This window comes from Xenopus tropicalis, chromosome 1, assembly GCF_000004195.4.
Source record: "Xenopus tropicalis strain Nigerian chromosome 1, UCB_Xtro_10.0, whole genome shotgun sequence".
In the NCBI taxonomy this organism is placed as follows: domain Eukaryota; kingdom Metazoa; phylum Chordata; class Amphibia; order Anura; family Pipidae; genus Xenopus; species Xenopus tropicalis.
The window spans coordinates 142,541,868-142,561,770 of record NC_030677.2 but is presented as its reverse complement, the minus strand read 5'-3'; the positions used below and the strand labels follow the sequence as shown (position 1 = coordinate 142,561,770).

General features: G+C 40.6%; 1 protein-coding gene across 1 annotated transcript in view; it reads right to left on the bottom strand.

The window, feature by feature from the left end:
- The window catches only part of nfatc4 (nuclear factor of activated T cells 4), a 37,908-nt gene extending 18,238 nt beyond the window's left edge, over positions 1–19,670 (bottom strand). The window contains exons 1-3 of the mRNA XM_002934323.5: positions 18,971–19,670; positions 1,930–3,016; positions 324–486 (exon numbers count right to left, since the gene is read on the bottom strand). Coding sequence (XP_002934369.1) covers positions 324–486; positions 1,930–3,016; positions 18,971–19,073 — 1,353 coding nt within the window. The 5' untranslated portion in view covers positions 19,074–19,670. The remainder of the gene's footprint in view (positions 1–323; positions 487–1,929; positions 3,017–18,970) is intronic.
- Between the last annotated feature and the right edge of the window lie 233 nt (positions 19,671–19,903).

Here is a 19,903-nt window from a genome sequence, read left to right as displayed (position 1 = left end):
ATGCCATCCTTTCTGTCAAGCTTTATAACTGGAATTGTAGATAGCTTTATAACAGAACAACAGTCTCACAAGACTTATGGCAAAATAATGGCAGGCCTATATCAAACTAATTAGAAAAGGTGGAAAGAAAAGTTTATTAATGTATATATAAATATATATATATATAAATATATAACACCACAATGGAAACCTATTTTCTGATGGTGGAGCAGGGTGCAAAGTGCAAAAAACATAGCAGCTTGCACTTGTTTCCTACCCTACCCTGCTGTTGTGGGCTTCCTGTATTTTTGGCATATACAAAACTAAACAAGCATTATTGTTACCTTTACTACAGGGTGTCCCCCCGGAGAAGCCTTCACAGCTCCCCGACTTCCCTCTGTTTCATAATGCGCACGGTGATGAGTTCGTGGTTGCATCTCTACTCTCAGCTCCAATCCCTCAAATTGGCTGGGCAGAGGCCAATCCAAAGGGGGCAGAGAGGAAGACCTGGGGAAGAATCAAAAGTTAAAGGGATACTGGCATGATTTTTTGGTGTATTTTTTTTTCTAAGTTACACTGTTTACATAGCAAATCATTCACTCTACCATTTAAAATGTTATTCTTGAACTGACAAATGTGCCTGATTGTGCCTGATTCTGAGCTTCCAGAAGGAGCCATAGCTACACGTTAGAACTGCTTTCAGGTAACCTATTGTTTCTCCTACTCCCATGTAACTGGAGGAGTCCCAAGCCAGATTTGTATTTGTAACTACTGAGTGCTATTCTGATATCTACTGGGAGCTGCTATCTTGCTACCTTTCCACTGATCTGCTGATCAGCTTCTGGGAGGGGGGGTGATATTACTGCAACTTGCAGATCAGCAGTAAAGTGTGACTAAAGTTTATCAGACCACAGGTCACATATAGTGATGAGAGAATTGCATCTGTCGCGTGACTTTTTTGTCGCCTGTGTCTTTTTTTTGTCGCCCGTGCCCATTTTTGACACAGCCGCGACTTTTTCGGCGTGTGCCGAATTTTCACAAAAGTTTCTCGAAACAATTTGCCAATGCGGAAATGCGGAAATTCGCTGCAAATCCACGTCTGGTGAAAAAATTCGCTCATCACTAGTCAAATGGTTGTGGCACCCTGGGAAATAAAGAATATGGCTAGCCACATGTGAAATGTACAAATTAAATATAAAAAAAAACTGTTTGCCTTTGTGTAAAACAGATTTCAATGCAGGATTCTGCTGGAGAAGCTCTATTAACTGATGCATTTTTCCCATGATAGTATTCCATTAAGTATTTGCATCATTGTCATGTACACATGTATATTCCCCTGTGCAGTGAGCAAATTGTAGTTTTGAGTGCATGTCCACCATTTTTTTTCCCACAATACAGCATTTTCACAGAATCTTGATGTGTTTGCGCTTCTCCTACTGCAACTGTGTCAGATTCACCAAAATTAAGGCAATTGCTTGTGCGCTTCATTGCAAATCAGACACAGTTGCTCTGAATATTTTTAAAATCTTCCTGGTATAATTTACAGGATTCAGTGTACAAGCAATGCTTGCCCCCTATTCTTTTAGCGCAACTGAACTGCACCAATTAAAGAAGGGTGCTGAGGGAACCCTAGAGATGGCAGAGATGGACTAAGTGACTAGGAGTGCAACTATAAGGAAGTGGAGGGAGTGCACTTGACCTTTAACAAAATTGGTTTTACATACAACTTACTGCAGGGAAGGTGCAGAAACCACAACTTAACTTAAATGAGCCCTACAAACATTTACGTGAATTTTCATTTCAGAACAATTTGGCCAACAATGTATGGAACATATTCTATACTCAGTTACATTTAAGTAAACTATACTGTAAGGTCACCCTCTCTTAAGAACACACAATAGAATATTTTTTAGCATAAAAAATTATCAACACTTATTGTCACTTAATTACCTGAATATTGGACTTTGCCCTGCAACCCTAGCTTTTGACCAGGCCAGAGCTGAAGGAACTGCAAGATAATCCATTCCTGCATTCTCTTTCCTGTTTTGATGGAAAACACCAGTGGTCTCCTCACACAAAGAAGTTCCTGGTGGAGAGGTTTTTACGGGGCTTGTAGATTCCTCAGGTCTAACTGGGGCCACAGTCTGTTCTGCTGAGGTTCTCCTGGCCTTTTGTGGTATGTTATCTCCTCTCTCCGTAGTTGGAGTTGGCATAGGTTGCTGGTTATGATCACAAGGCTTAGGAGAAGCATCTCTTTCTATTGCAATATTATCTTCACCAACACTGCCTCTTCGAGAGTGGGCTGGGGAAGGAGATCCAGTTTGCTGCATACCTTCTTCATTAGAATTTGAATATCTCCTTTTTCCACAAGGGGATGTAGGTCTGGATACCTGGGCATGTGGGTATGGCAAGAGCAACTCTTCACGTGGTGAAGGTGAGGGTCCTGAAACAGAACTTACTGACCAAAAATCATCATTTTGCCCACACCATGGTTTTGGAGAACCCCTTGGAGATCCAAGGGGGGATGCCAAAGTGAAACGTGAGGCAGCCTCATTAAGTTCTCTCTCAACCTCCTCACACATCTGCCCCAGAGAATCACAAGAGGAGGCTTCAGAGGACAAAAAACTCCACGAAGAATGGCTACTTGCTGGACTAGGGCTCAAGAAGGATTCACGGTAACCAAATGGATCTGGAGGAAGGAAAAGCTGGTCCCGTGGGGGTCTATCATCCCATAGGTCCCTTCTGCTTTGCTCCTCTGATTCCCCATCACTGTTTCCTGGAGAGTCACTAGTGATGCGTATACTGGGACACTCTATAAAACGTGATCCCCCTAAAGGGATGAAACGCGATGGCTGGCTTAGATATGTTCCATTCAGATCTTGTTCAGAGGCACGTCTTGGAGGTGGGGAGTGCATGCCAGCCCTGGGTACACATGCTATTCCCCCTCCATTTTCTCCAGCATTAAGAGGTGCATTAAGGGTTACTGTAGAATCAGAGGAAACTTCATGGCATAGGGAAGGCTCATCAGATTCTTGATCTGCAGTGGAATAAGAAAAACAATGGTGGAAATATTTCTGAATGTTGTTGCTAGGGAACCTGTTGGTAGATTACTTACTGTTCCAGTTTCAAATAATAACTTGTACAATTGATAAATACAATAAGTATTTAAAATTTGTTTACTGTTTTAATTGGTGAAATAGTGTTAATTTGCACTGGTATCTTTGCCTGTTAACGATATATGATGAATGAAGGGTTTTGAATATCATTTGCAAGCCATCAGTCATATATATCCAGAAAGTTATAAAGTTCCAAATTATGGAAAGACCAACTCAGTTTAAAGAAAATAATTACATTTTTTTCCCTTATTTCCTTTTTCTCTGTAATAATAAAACAGTACTTTGCACTTGATCCAAACTAAGCTGCATGAATTCATACTGGTGACAAAAACAATCCTATTGGGTTTATTTTATGTTTCAATACTTTTTTTAGCAGACCTAGGTATGGTAAAATTACATTAAAAAAACCCATGTGAAAACCCCGGCCCCAAGTATTGTAGAGAATAGGTCCCATACCTGCATAGGTAAATGTTACACAACTCTTCTGTATAAAAAGCAGCTTGAATTTACTTATTATGGTTAATACAGGTATGGGATCCATTATCCAGAAACCTCCAAATTATGTGAAGCCTATCTACCATAGACTCAGTTTTAATCAAATAATTTGTTTTCAAAATGATTTCCTTTTTTCTGTAATAATAATAATAATAATAAAACAGTACCTTGTACTTGGTCCCAACCAATACAGTGGTGTGAAAAACTATTTGCCCCCTTCCTGATTTCTTATTCTTTTGCATGTTTGTCACACAAAATGTTTCTGATCATCAAACACATTTAACTATTAGTCAAAGATAACACAAGTAAACACAAAATGCAGTTTTTAAATGAGGGTTTTTATTATTTAGGGAGAAAAAAAATCCAAACCTGCATGGCCCTGTGTGAAAAAGTAATTGCCCCCTGAACCTAATAACTGGTTGGGCCACCCTTAGCAGCAATAACTGCAATCAAGCGTTTGCGATAACTTGCAACAAGTCTTTTACAGCGCTCTGGAGGAATTTTGGCCCACTCATCTTTGCAGAATTGTTGTAATTCAGCTTTATTTGAGGGTTTTCTAGCATGAACCGCCTTTTTAAGGTCATGCCACAACATCTCAATAGGATTCAGGTCAGAACTTTGACTAGGCCACTCCAAAGTCTTCATTTTGTTTTTCTTCAGCCATTCAGAGGTGGATTTGCTGGTGTGTTTTGGGTCATTGTCCTGCTGCAGCACCCAAGATCGCTTCAGCTTGAGTTGATGAACAGATGGCCGGACATTCTCCTTCAGGATTTTTTGGTAGACAGTAGAATTCATGGTTCCATCAATCACAGCAAGCCTTCCAGGTCCTGAAGCAGCAAAACAACCCCAGACCATCACACTACCACCACCATATTTTACTGTTGGTATGATGTTCTTTTTCTGAAATGCTGTGTTACTTTTACGCCAGATGTAACAGGACACGCACCTTCCAAAAAGTTAAACTTTTAAACTAGTTAAACTTTAAATACCACAAGGTATTTTCTCAAAAGTCTTGGCAATCATTGAGATGTTTTTTAGCAAAATTGAGACGAGCCATAATGTTCTTTTTGCTTAAAAGTGGTTTGCGCCTTGGAAATCTGCCATGCAGGCCGTTTTTGCCCAGTCTCTTTCTTATGGTGGAGTCGTGAACACTGACCTTAATTGAGGCAAGTGAGGCCTGCAGTTCTTTAGATGTTGTCCTCGGGTCTTTTGTGGCCTCTCGGATGAGTTGTCTCTGCGCTCTTGGGGTAATTTTGGTCGGCCGGCCACTCCTGGGAAGGTTCACCACTGTTCCATGTTTTTGCCATTTGTGGATAATGGCTCTCACTGTGGTTCGCTGGAGTCCCAAAGCTTTAGAAATGGCTTTATAACCTTTACCAGACTGATAGATCTCAATTACTTTTGTTCTCATTTGTTCCTGAATTTCTTTGGATCTTGGCATGATGTCTAGCTTTTGAGGTGCTTTTGGTCTACTTCTCTGTGTCAGGTAGCTCCTATTTAAGTGATTTCTTGATTGAAACAGGTGTGGCAGTAATCAGGCCTGGGGGTGACTACAGAAATTGATATTGAAATTGAAAATTGAAATTGATAAACCACAGTTAAGTTATTTTTTAACAAGGGGGGCAATCACTTTTTCACACAGGGCCATGTAGATTTGGAGTTTCTTTTCTCCCTTAATAACGTAAACCTTCATTTAAAAACTGCATTTTGTGTTCAATTATGTTATCTTTGACTAATAGTTAACGGTTTTTGATGAGCAGAAACATTTAAGTGTGACAAACATGCAAAAGAATAAGAAATCAGGAAGGGGGCAAATAGTTTTTCACACCACTGTATATATATATATATATATATATATAAAAGTCTTTTTGGAAGCCGGCACTCACGTTAAAAGGTCACTGTATGCCTGGGTGCAGTATTGACAAATGGTACATATATATATATATATACATATACATTTTTTTGAATGCAAAACAATCCTATTTTGTTTATTTAATATTTCAAAAATGTTTAGTAGACAAAAACCCCTTGTCCAGAAAACCCCAGGTCCTGAGCATTCTGGATAACAGGTCCCGTACCTGTATTAAAACAGTAATATTATTTCAAGAGAGATTTATACATTTCCAGTATGTTTTACAGTGGTCTACAACAAAAGAAACACAGGGGTTATGAAACAACACATAAAAAATGTCAAAGAGTTAAGGAGATACAGATCACAGTAGATAATCACAGTAGATACTAGCAGTGGTAGAGTCAAATACCTAAGCGCCAAATGTGTATTGAATTATAAGTATGTTCAGTTCTAAGGTCAGACTGAATACCAATCCCAGATGAGATAGTGTGGAATAAGTATTAGATATTTAAAGTTATTCACGGGATAACTAGCAAGTGATCCATTGCCACTACTTTTTTGAAATGCCAGCATATCCTTGACATAATTTTTACTACGCAAAAGTGTTTTCATCAGGGCCGGATTTGTTATCGGGGGTGCCCCGAGGCTGCCCCCATTTGTGAGATGGAGAGGTCCCTATTGCTCCGTATGTGAGCAAAATTTCAGTGTTGCCCCTAAATTTGTGCCACCCTAGGCCCAGGCCTTTGTGGCCTCGCCAAAAATCTGGCTCTGGGTCTCAAGGCTAAGGCCATGTATATTGTATATACATGGTGGCAGACTTGTAAATAGTTACTGTACAGGTTAACTTGCAAAATACCAAAGTATGGGACCTGTTCTCCAAAATACTCAGGACCTGAGATTTTCTGGATAAGGGGTCTTTTTATCCATGCACAATGTCTACTAAAAATCATGAAAACATTAAATTAACTCAATAGGATTATTTTGCCTCCATTAAGGATTAAAGGAGAAGTAAAGGCAAAGTCACTTGTGGGTGCCAAAATGTTAGGCACCCCCAAGTGACTTGAATTGCTTACCTTTTACCCCGGGCTGGTGCCCCTGTACGGAGAGAACAGCACCAGCCCGGGGTACCTGCAGCGCTTCCTTCTTCCTGCTTTGCGAGTGCGCGCATGCGCAGTACAGTGAAAAGCTGAACTTTAACAGAGAAGTCGGCTTTTCAATCTACTGCGCATGCGCCTATTGTGTTAGTCTTAGCGAAATGCAGGACGGAAGGAGGAAGAGCATCGCTCCAGGTACCCCGGGCTGGTGCTGTTTTCTCTTAACAGGGGCACTAGCCCGGGGTACGAGGTAAGCGATTAAAGTCACTTGGGGGTCCTTAACATTTTAGCACCCCCAAGTGACTTAGCCTTTCCTTCTCCTTTAAAGGTTTACTTCACCCAAACACAACTTATGTTTTTTGAAAAGTAAACATAATTTCAAGCAATGTTGCAATATGCAGTCATTAAAAATATGCACCTTTTCAAATCCGACAAGGCCCTGCATACGTGACTTCATTAAGGAAAGAAACATCACATTGCAATGCATTGTGGGCTATGCAGTTCCTGCTTGCTGTGAAGAAGTTGTTACAATTTGTAATATCAATGTTTTAGTCCCTCCTCCCCTGCCAGTATTTTAAATAACTTTTTTTGCAGCTGGATTTTTTTAAGAAACAGAATTTAGTCATAGGTATATCAGGGGTTTCTGTGTTGTGTGGGGCTCTTTATCAAATTTTGGTTCAGAAGCTGGAGTTTCCCTTTAATTTTACCTTAGCTTGGATCTAGTTCAAGGCAATGTTTTATTATTATAGAGAAAATGGAAATCATTTTTAAAATTTAAAAATTTAAATTTAAAATTATTTGATTAAAATTCAAGTCTGTGGGATATGACCTTCCCATAATTTGGGGCTTTCTGGATAATAGGTTTCCAGATAATGGATCCGATACCTGTAAATTATGCCTGTAAGGAACAGTAAGAAAGATACACAGTTTTCAGTCCTGTCACAAGGTTGGTTGGGGAGGCAGGCTTGAGGGTTATTGAGGGTATGTTAATCTTATGTTATAAAGTCAGACCTATATATTGTGTGTATTTTCTATGCACGCTGATTTCTCAGTCAGACATGACATCAGAGATGAGAATATCTCACACAAAAAATAATTTTACTAGAGCTTCTATGGCAAACTTTTCCCTTAATTTAGTTAGTGTGGTAGCCTGCATCTATGAAATAATCCTTGAAAATGATTCAATAGATGGAGTATGTTTGTATTTTAGATTTATCTAAAGATGCTTTTAATTAAGTGAATACTCTGAAGGAATCAGAATGTACTCCTTGGAAAAATAATATTGGCATAGGGCATGATGCTAGCTAACAGAGACCAGAAAGACTCTATCCCCCATATGTAATAAAAGGCACTAAGTTGCCCTGGAGCAGTAACTCATAGCAAACATTAAGATGTATACAGGTGACAGTAAATGGGTTACTGCTCCATAAGTATAGTACAAACAGCATCTTAAAAAGTAAATGATGAGGCAACACATTCTGTAAAGCCTCAGGTAAATTTTCTGTTTTTTTGAAAAGCCTCAGGTAAATTTTTTGTTGAAGAAGCACTTTTTTCACTGTCTATGAGAGAATATAAGCTATGGACACTGTTCTTGCTCTCTGTCTTATAATAACATTTGACTTTCGGTTTACGTTAAATAAGTAAGTTTTATTCATTAAATCACATCACATCATTATTCACAGCAATGCCCTTTTATGTTTAAAATATAAGAGACAGTAGGGGTCAGTTAGTTACATCAATTTTGCATCATAGAGATCCCAATTGCTGGTCATTTAATTATACAATAATAAACCTATTATTCTGCATGTGTATTGAGGGTAAGGGGCGGCCCACACTGAAAGATCCATTTCTCTTGTGCCAGGACTGTTAATAATGCCTGGCAGAAATTAGTTACTGTCTGTGATGACTGAACTTATTTAGCATTGGGTTTTGACACTCCATACTCTACTTACCCAGCATTTTTTTGACATATCAAAGATCATATCAACTTCCTTACAGAAGGGGTTCTTAGTAGGGATGTACAAAATCCCTCATACCTACTCCTCCACCAAAGATTCAACTGAATATGGAATAGGTACTTTGACTTGAATATTCAAATATGAGATAAGTCTAAAATAATTTGCATCAACAGAGGGTAATATGTCATCTGGAGTTGCCCTGGAATCTTAAGTCAAATGACTTTAAGGGTTTGGTTTGGCCAATTGTCAGGATTCATCCAAATTTAAATCTTACAAAAGATGGTTTAAATAGTTACATAGGGTTGAAAAAGCCCATCTAGTTCAACCCTTCCAAATAAACCCAGCACAAATAGGCTGAATTCTAAACCAAATCCTGGATTCAGTGCATCCCTGCATCCCTGCTTGTTAAACATTTTTTTAAATTCAAACTCTACATCCTCCATATAGCCTACTTCCTGACCTTACCCTTTAACCCAAATTATAAATGTTGTCTGTAAAAAATGTATATACAGGTATCGGACCCCTTATCCGGAAACCCGTTATCCAGAAAGCTCCGAATTACGGAAAGCCCGTCTCCCATAGACTCCATTATAAGCAAATAATTCAGAATTTTAAAACTGATTTCCTTTTTTTATGTAGAAATAAAACAGAACCTTGTAATTGATCCCAACTAAGATATAAATAATCCTTATTGGATGCAAAACAATCCTATTGGGTTTAATTAATGTTTTATTAATTTTTTAGTAAACTTAAGGTATGGAGATCCAAATTATGGAAAGACCTCTTATCCGGAATACCCTTGGTCCCGAGCATTCTGGATAATGGGTCCTATACCTGTATATAAATTGCTGAATTGGAATACCCATTTATCTTGTAAATACAAAAAAAGAAAACTGCATGGTTGGTGGATCTAATGGTTCTTAATTTAAAATTAATGTAGAAGTACAATTTCCCCAAGTTTACAATACCTGGGGATATTAATTAGCCCTTCTGTGACTGCTGTACCATATATGGGATAATACACTCTCTAATACTCTCTAATGTCAAATACAAGGATGTTAGAAGTCACTAAAGGGAGTTATGTGACCATATAAAGGATTAAGGTTGAAGGGCAAGTGCTTTTATACAGGTCACAGGATTTGAATCTGACTTTTGTAATCCTTAGAAGTGTAGGAGGTATGTTATGTCTTATAATACACAAGAATTTCTGATGCAGATATTTGTGTGCATAAAAACTCTTTTAGAAAAGAATACAGCCAGAAGGCACAATGGCATAAGTGTTTCTATGAGTTGTTTGGTATATTTAAATCATTTTAGATTGTAAACTCTATGGGGCAGGGACCTCCATCCTCTTGTGTTTTTGACTCTTATCGCAACTGTATCTTTTATTTATTTATCTTTATTGTAATACTTTGTATTTATCTATTTTCTTAATAACCCCCTGTTTGTATTAATGTATTCTACTGTACAGCGCTGCGTACATAAGTAGCGCTTTATAAATAAAGATATACATACATACATTTTAGATTGTACTGCAGATGTATATTTGCCTGTAGTTGTTGCTGCATGAAATCAAAAAAATAAATGTAGGCATGAGGAATGTGATTACAAGTCACAAAATGGAGCAATTAACTTGATATTCAGTACATGTCCTGGAGATCCAACATTTGAATGTGACCAACTCTATAACTCACTATGGTGTGATACTAATAAATAATACACAAATGCCCTCCAGTATCACATCCTGCACTCCTAAAGAGGTCTACAAATTGTGGTCTGTATTTTATAAATGTGTTTGGAGGATGTACATATATCTTTAAAGCTAATGCAGTGATCCTAATCTATACTTAAAACACTAATCCAGTGGCCATTCCTATGTGGGATTTGGGCCACTGTGCTTGACATACTACCTATAAGAGAAGCTTCTGATACATTTTTACTTTGAGACTTATTATGACTGCATAGAATAAACATGATTAGAACACATTACAGAATTGATCAGTAATACTTGTGTATTCATACAGATAGATACTTTTATCCCTTTTTTCTACCCTTGAATTCCTGTGTGTTAATGGCTGCACATTATTCTGGTACACCAGGGGGCTCAAACTCAATTTACCTGGGGGCCGCAGGAGGCAAAGTCAGGATGAGGCTGGGCCGCATAAGGGATTTCACAAAAAAATTGGCTTTCAAGGGATAATGCAAGGCACGGCGGGCGGGAGCTGCTGATTGTGGAAATTACATTATGCCATCATAACAGTTATTATGGGAAGACGTTCTGTGTGCACAATTAGCTCCTTAGCAGCTAATTGTGCACACAGAACGTCTTCCCATAATAACTGTTATGATGGCATAACGTCATTTCCGCAATCAGCAGCTCCCGCCCGCTGTGCCTTGCATTATCCCTTGAATCGCAATAAAAATCGCGATCCATTCATTGCTTTTGAGAAGGCGTTGGTGCGGGCCACAAAATACTGTACCGAGGGCCGCAAATGGCCCGCGGGCCGTGAGTTTGAGACCCCTGTGGTACACCATTTTGGGCACTGTACTGCAGTGCTTCCTAATGCTGCTCCCAGATCTTCTGCTTTAACAGTGGGATCTATTTTCCATGCTGAATGTTTAAATGGTGGCAAAAAAATTAAAACATCATGTTTCACAGAGAAGGTAGGGTGAAGTCAGGGCAGTTTTTGGTGGTGGCAGCACCTAAGGCAAATCAGTCTGTATGTCCCTATCTTACCTCATTATACACATTTTCCCGCATTCTCAGTCCCTAATCAGAAGCTATTCTCCACACTGCTACAGGCACTGCTGGCACATTCCACATTCAAGAGCTAACTTTCTGGCACAACTCCACAAGCTTTCTGCCTAGCACTGCTGCTACTGTATGGGGGAGCCCCACTAACTTCAGGGGCTGGGTCACTTGCTCCCTCCTCAATACAGTGAAGGGTTAGGTAAGGACATGAAAAGGAGGAGGTTTGGAGGGTATATGAAATACCATATACATATATACATTATTTTTTTTAAATTGAGGGCGAGCACTCTGTATACATTTCCAGCTTTGCTATATATTGGTCCTATCTGTGAAGTACGAAATACAGATTCCTATGAAGATAGGGGTGAGCTTGGGCTAATGATTTACCTCTTAGGGTGAAGACGCACTGAGCAACAAGTAGCAGCTACTTTTTTACAGCTACTAAACTCCAAAAAATACCATGCTATAGATCAGTGCTGTCCAACTTCTACGGTGCCGAGGGCCGGAATTTCTCTAGCATACATGGTGGAGGGCCGTTAATGGAAGCCAGTTTTGACCACTCCCCCTTTTTGAACCACACCCACTTCAAACCACACCTATTTTATCACAATGGTGGTAGCACAGCAAAATCCCAAATGCTTGGTCCTTACTGTGGGGATATCAACCATCATTCATATGTGAAAGAATTATGTCATATTAAGATATACCCTTAAATTCCATATGCCTCCTCCTCCCCTGTGGATAGCACAGCAACCCCCAGCACATCATTACACACCTTAGGGACCATTTAATGGCTGTTTCCAACTGCTAACAAACTCCCACAACAAACCCCTGCCAGGTTCACCTCCCTCAAGCAGCATAGGGCAAGCAGAGTATGGCACACACAGGCAGCACTCTGCCTGTCCTATGCTGTCTGTGTGTACCATACTCTGCCTGTCCTACCCTGCCTGTGTGTGCCATACTCTGCCTTCCCTATGCTGCCTCTGTGTGCCATACTTTGCCTGCCCTATGCTGTCTGTGTGTGCCATACTCTGCCTGTCCTACCCTGCCTGTGTGTTCCATACTCTGCCTTCCCTATGCTGCCTCTGTGTGCCATACTCTGCCTGCCCTACCCTGCCTGTGTGTGCCATACTCTGCCTGCCCTACCCTGCCTGTGTGTGCCATACTCTGCCTGCCCTACCCTGCCTGTGTGTGCCATACTCTGCCTTCCCTATGCTGCCTCTGTGTGCCATACTCTGCCTGCCCTACCCTGACTGTGTGTGCCATACTTTGCCTGCCCTATGCTGTCTGTGTGTGCCATACTCTGCCTGTCCTACCCTGCCTGTGTGTGCCATACTCTGCCTTCCCTATGCTGCCTCTGTGTGCCATACTCTGCCTGCCCTACCCTGCCTGTGTGTGCCATACTCTGCCTTCCCTATGCTGCCTCTGTGTGCCATACTCTGCCTTCCCTACCCTGCCTGTGTGTGCCATACTCTGCCTGTCCTACCCTGCCTGTGTGTGCCATACTCTGCCTTCCCTATGCTGCCTCTGTGTGCCATACTCTGCCTGCCCTACCCTGACTGTGTGTGCCATACTCTGCCTGACCTATGCTGCCTGTGTGTGCCATACTCTACCTGCCCTATGCTGGCTGTATGTGCCATACTCTGCCTACAGTACCTATGTCTGAGGTGTGAAGAAGTGAACAATGGGAGTGATTACAGTCTGAGCCTGAGGTGTGAACACTGCAGGGGTTGAACAATGCAGGTATTAAAAGGTGTGAAAAACACAGGGGATTACATTTTAAACAATACAGAGGGATTACAGCCTGAATCTGAGGTGTTAACCATGCAGGGGGCCAGTTAATCTCAGTACTGATACCATTTAATGCTTACTCAAAGGTAAGCCATCAAAGCAGCCAGACAGGTGGGGGGCCACACAGAGGGGGGTCGCGGGCCGCATGCGGCCCGCGGGCCGCCAGTTGGACAGCACTGCTATAGATAATACTAAAAATGACCTCTGCTAAAACACACGTAGAGACAGTTATCAGTTAATGATCAGCATTGTCTATTTTAGTAGCCACAACGAGTAGCTGCTACTAGTAGCTCTGTGTGTCTTCACCCTTATAGATGGCAGGACTAACTATGCCCAGGGCCCTCCCCATCTGTGATATTAGTCCCCATCCCCAGCTTCCAGACACCCGCCATCTGGTCCGAGAGAATGCAGTTTAGGATCAATTATAACTAATATATATGAATATATCCAAAGGGATATCCCAGAATGAGTGATCTAGTTCAGTTAACACCTAATTAGGATTAATAGCACAATGCGGCTTGATGGCCAGTACTGCACTGTGGTGTCTTTCTTTCCTTTTCTATTTGGGGTTTTCCCCATATACACTAAAAACCTACTCATAGGTTCATTAGATTATGAGGATAACAAGCCTAGTGAGTGCATGAAAGTTCCAGCAGTGCAGAAAGTGATATAAATGATGAGAAATCTTTGTAAAAGCATTACCAGTTAGGAGTATGGTACATGGGGTGATTTGATCACATGTACCTGCATGCCAATCAAAACACCAATAACCACAACCAGCCCTTCTTCAGGTCTGGTATCTGCCATATTTACTTGATTATGCACCAACATGCATTTTTACATTACTTGTCCATGCAGGGTGACTTGTGGTATGTACATAAGTAAATAAGAAGTAGCTAGTGGAGTTTTGATCATTGATCATCAAATGTGTTGCATAATCCTTAAACTACTCATACATTTAGTAATGTCAGCTCCTTCCCTAATTTAGCCACTATAATGGCCACATGTTTACACTTTATGCCAATAATTAATAGTAAAACGATACTGCAGCTATAGAAAGTCAGAAAATCCATGTCTCAGTTTGATCCTTCCTTGAAATTTTTGCCAGTATCTGACAGAGCCATGCCCATATATTTGTCAGAGAGGTAGTTTTTTTTGGCCCTATAAAAATAAGCTGGCCATACATTTCAGCAGCTGATTCTTCTCTGTAGAGAAGAGAGAAACTTCTCTGTAACATCTAATAGCCCCAAAAACTACAAAAGAGGGTTCAACAGCCTCTCTGTATAATGGATTTTGCACCCCAGCTTTAAACTATAAGGATATTAGATGTAAAAGGGCAATTCCCTTCTGCCTGTGACCTCTCACCGTTGTGCTTTATTGAAAATCTTTGGTAACTTATCCTTATATCCTTATAATTCCAAGAGCAGAGGGCAAGGGAGTCTTAGGCCCCAAGTTCAGAGGACCCTGTCCCAACCTGCATACCTGCCAAGATTTATTTCCCCACCATCTTTCTCTTTTGTTGCTTTCCCTCTCCCCTTCTGCTTTTTGTGATCTTTTCCAGACATTCAGGACAGGGGAGAGAAAGCAACCAGAAGAGGACAAAGGCAAACAGGCACAGTACAGAGCCATCATGCTGCCTGATATTGTCCTGGTGATGACGATTCTCATGTCAAGAGGAAGTGCAGGAGAACAGGAGCAATCAGCTTGCAATAGTCTTCTATGGGTCTGCTTTTCTGCATTGCATATTCCACTTTAACTAATTCAGAAATAATCTTATTGTTATGTACGCTGTAATAAATGGTCCACAAGGATTTGTGACTACTACAGTTGACTGCACAATGCTTGATAAGGTTCCTCATTATTTTATTTAAGTTCAGACAGTGGTGGTATAGCTTACTGTATATTTTTACTTTTTTGCTATTAGCTTTTGAGTTAGTATATACCCCATTAATATGGGATATACAGTACCTTCTGAGTTGTGAGCTCAGGTGATCTGTTGTAGGATGCTCCAACATCCATCTAACAACCAAGGGAGTGGCATATTAAGGGATCTGAGGATCACACAGAAAAATGACTGTTAAAAATAAATGAGCACACAAGCACATAAAAGATGGGGATACTCCATATTGTTTCTGTTCAACAAATTGTACTCACTCTGTTGATGAACGTTACCTTCTTTTTTTGAGTTGTTTGTACTAACATCTAATGAATTGTTTAGGTATTTTGCATTGATAAAAAACATCTTAGACTGAAATGATGTAGAGTTAATGAAGAGTTTAGTAAGTGAATAATTGATGCATCTATATTACTACAGTGTGTACAAAAACATGGCACTGTATAAGGAGAACCCTATCTTTTGCCCATTAACAATGGTTTCTGACATGCCAGAGGTTAATGCTAATTATGCATTTTTTGCAGTCATTACTGGCATTCTTAGGATTAATGCAATGCTCTCAAGCCATTTTCTGTAGTGATCTTACTGGCATGTCTGGGGTTAATACAATGCTGTGAATCTATTTTCTGCAGTGATTTTACTAGCATGTCTGCCATTAATGTGAAGCCTTTTCTAGGGTTAATGCATGTTAACACATTTTTCTCCATATGATTAAATGAAAAAAGTTTGTCCAGGTCCAGTAACCCAAAGGAACCATTAAGAAGTTTGCGTTTAAACAGGTGAAAGCATATGCTACCCAGGGGTGGAACTAAGGATAAGAAGGAGAGGCACATGCCTTGGGCACAATGATGGGGGTACACTAGGTACCTACCTCATCTGTCGCCTACTCCTAGCCCAGCCCCTTGTGACTGCATGTGTTCATTTTTGCTCATGCGCAAACAATTGCAAATGTAGAGGGGGGAGTGACCGGCCAGGTTGCCTAGTGTGCAAGGTTGATTGGTCTGGCCCTGCAGCTACCTCATGATTGGTTACTATAAGTGATAAGAACTATTCCAAAGTTTCACTTTACATTACATAACCCCCTTTATGTCAAATGCAACTTGTTATACTGTATATGTATGTATGTATGTAAAGTTGTGGGGCTCCATTGAGATGATATACACTGGGACCTGCAGATGTTGAGACTGGCTACAAACATACAAGATGTTTAAGTCACAAATACTGCTGCATGGGGTTAAACTGGACAGGGGTATGGATTTTTCATACCCATGGACTTGTAACTATGTTGGATGGACTGGTTAGTATCAAACTGTATGTCATGATTTGGAGTGAAAGGTGCAGATATGGGACAGAGCTGGAAATAGTTTGTTTGCTGCCTACTGGCCTTAAATGGGTCAAAATTTGATCTATTACATATCTATCTGCTGCCTGTAGAATCATACAACTAATGTGCTTTTTGGCAAAGAACTGATGCATACTTCAACCTCATCCCTTTAATACCTGAAATCTGCAAGCTGCAAGGCTAGGCTATTGGAACTGTGCAAAATGAGTAAAGTCTCTTGCTGAAGGACCCATATTTTGTTAAGGCAGCCCTGCCTGAATGCAGATATGGTTATCGTTATGTAGAAGCCTGGGGGTATGGAGGGTGGTGGTAATAAAAGGACTTTAAGGGACGTCTATGGGTTCTTCTCATTGCGGGCTTGGGGGGTGCCAGGACCCAGGACGCTCACGCTGAGAGCTCCATGACCTTTATAGCAAGCACAAATGGTTTTTCCTTACAGACAATATCCAGCTCGTGGGATCCCTCCCCCTTTCCCCATCAGCCCTATAAAGTTATCCAGAAGTTCAGGGACATGTGCACCTAATTACACCCCCACCCCAAAGCTTCACTACGCCAGTCGAAATCACCGTCGCCATGGCAACGCTCGCCTGCCAAACCTCCGAGGGACTAACTTGTACCACATGTTTTGGGAAGATCTAAATAAGAATGATATTCTAAACAAGCGGCAGGGAAAGAGGGTGGGAAGAGGGAGGATGTGAGCTGAGAGAGGTGGGGAAAGAAAAACTTGGGAGAGAAGACGAGAAGGGAGAAGGAGACAGAGGGAGAGATGGGAGGGTGAATTGTTTATAGGAAAGAAATAATTGAAGCGGGATTAACCGTTTCACTGCTGTAATGGGTTTGAGCTGACCTGCCGCAGTTATATTTACAGTGCGGCCCTTGCTGGCGGAGGTGCTGGGGGCTCAAGATATTTAGATAATGTCATTAGCCAGGGTTAGCATGGCGGGTCTTCCAGCTGAGACGCCTAACCTGCGGCCCTCCTGCTCCCGCCCCGAGCTGCAGCTGTGTGCCAGCAATACGTGCCCCTGGATCCCAGCTGCTTTTGTGCCCCTCATTGTAAAGTATCAGTACAAAGGGGGGCTGTAGCTCGACAACTGGAGGGCTAATGGTTGTTGAAACCAAGTCCCTGGGTACTAGTGCTGCCATCTTTTGTATTGAAAAAAACCCATCCTTCTTATAGTCTATCTAGTATTAATAAATCTAAAGCAACTTGTTCCTATAGTCTATTTTTCCTTTTACTTGGCTGCATTGTTTTTTTTTTTTTTTTTTACCAAAAGGACCCATAAAACCAGCAGATCCCTATACCTGCTTTGGTGCCCAAGGGTTTTCTCTATAAAACTATGGCTGCTGTCAGTGTGCTGCTCTATGGTCTGTGTTTCAGGCCCAGTGTTCAGGGCTGTAATAACCTTCATCTGTATCACTGAACAGGTGGGCACAGTTTTACCAGGAGTAGTATCTCTCTCTCTCTCTCTCTCTCCTCTCTCTCTCTCTATATATATATATATACTTTGTTGTCTCTGTATACATCCATTTTCTGACGTGTAATAACTATGTATGGAAATATGGACGTATATAAATGCAGCAGACAAGCGACACAGCCAGGTCCGAATCCCAGTACAGGTGTAGGACCTGTTATCCAGAATGCTCTGGGGCTTTCCGGATAAGGGATGTTTCCGTAATTTGGATCTCCATACCTTAAGCCTACTAAAAAATAATTTAAACATTATTTAAACCTAACAGGGTTGTTTTGCATCCAATAAGGATTCATTATATCTTAGTTGGGAAAAAGTACAAGGTACTGTTTTATTATTACAGAGAAAAAGGAGATAATTTTTAAAAATTACAATTATTTGTTTATAATGGAGTCTATGGGAGATGGCCTTTACGTAATTCAGAACTTTTTGGATAACAGGTTTCCGGATAAGGGATCCTATACCTGTATTTTGGATTTTACGTTAACGGAGCAGGCACTGTTATTTTTTTTCTGTGAACCACCACTGTATATTTTTTTTTTAGGACCTTGCAGACTTGCATCTCCTGGCATTTATTCATAGCAAAACTATTGTAGCTGTACAGTGGCCAAAATTTTTTTTTGTTGCACATCACTAAACCCTTTTGACTGCATTTGTAAGCACATATGCTTTATTTATCATTTCATAACCTTGGATATCTTACAGATCTAAGATGCCACAAATATATTGCCCGATTTGTAGTCCTCACCGTTTGGGCCTTTTAATAGCAGACTGTCCTCCCAGCAAATATATAAATAGATTTTAAAGAAGCTGCTCCTCCCTAGTCCGGCTGTTAAAAACTCAAACTCTGCATGATCTTTGGCCTTGCAAGATCTTTTTGCCAAGCATTTTTGAACGTCCTGTTTTAAGTCCCTACCACCTCTACGGGGAAGCTGGTCCATGAGTATAGTATTATTTATGCAGAAAAAGCTTTGTGCTTAAAAGCACAGCCTCGCTGTCTGAAATGTGTCACCTGCAGAATCTCTTAATCTCTCTGACAGATAATGTTAGTTTTACACATGCTTTCCTGCAGACAGGCCAAATTAGGATTCCTTTCTTGTACAAAATCTAAGCAATTTTTTACACATGGTGTTAGAAAGTAGGAAAAAAGTGAAATAGTTTACACAGTTTTACAAATGACACATTCTTTGTCAGCTAAACTGCAGCCCAGTGTCCCGTATTTACTCACCGGTTGCATGCAGTGTGCCTCTTGGAGAATTGGCCTCGGAATCTTCTTCGCCAAAAATCAGACGAAAATCCAGCTCGCCATCCTGACATACTGCAGCCCCCATTTGGGGACTGAAAGGAGCGGAGATAGGTGACAGAAACGTGGTCAGTAAATAGATAATGGAAGAAGAGAACAGCAGGGACAATACAAAAAAAATGATGGATTTAAAAAGATGCAGGAAAGAAACAGGAGAATGGAGGATAAAGTTCAGCCAGAAAAGTTATTGAAGTACTTAAGTAGCACTAAACAAACAAGAGTAAAATCAGTAAAGGAAAGAAGGACTTAATTAAGTGACAGAGAAAGAGAATGATAGGAAGTTATGGATTAAATAATAAAAGGCTGGAACAAAAATAAAGAAAGGAGAGCAAGAGCCAGGGGATTCAGCTAAAGTGGATCAGTGCAGAGACAAAAGAGGCTCAGAACGAGGGGATGGAGAAAGTGAAGAGGAGGAATGGAAGCAAGTTACTATATATGCTGAAGATGTAAAAATATATACAGGCACGCAGACAGGGGGGATCCCTCTAGCAAATCCTAGAATCCCCACACCCCTGCTGGTTTTCACTTCCCCACACAGCTCTATTCTTTGCATTCCTTCACTCAGAATTCTTTTCCTTCTGCCTTTTTTAATGGGAAACTTATTATAGTTTTTCTTTTTTTTTTGTTCAAGGGCAGGGAAAACCCAAAAAAAGAAGAAAGGAACTTTTCCAGCACCTCCCCCTGACATTTCCAATTGGCTGGACACCATCCTGACATCATTCCAAACTTTTTTTTTTTTACTTCTGTCCTCTGTTCTTTGTAAAAATACAGTATGTCACTAGCAGGGAGGTTTTTTTTGTCTCTCGCTTACTTTTTTTGTGTGTGTGTTAAAGAATCAAGGTTTTGACATACCTAAAC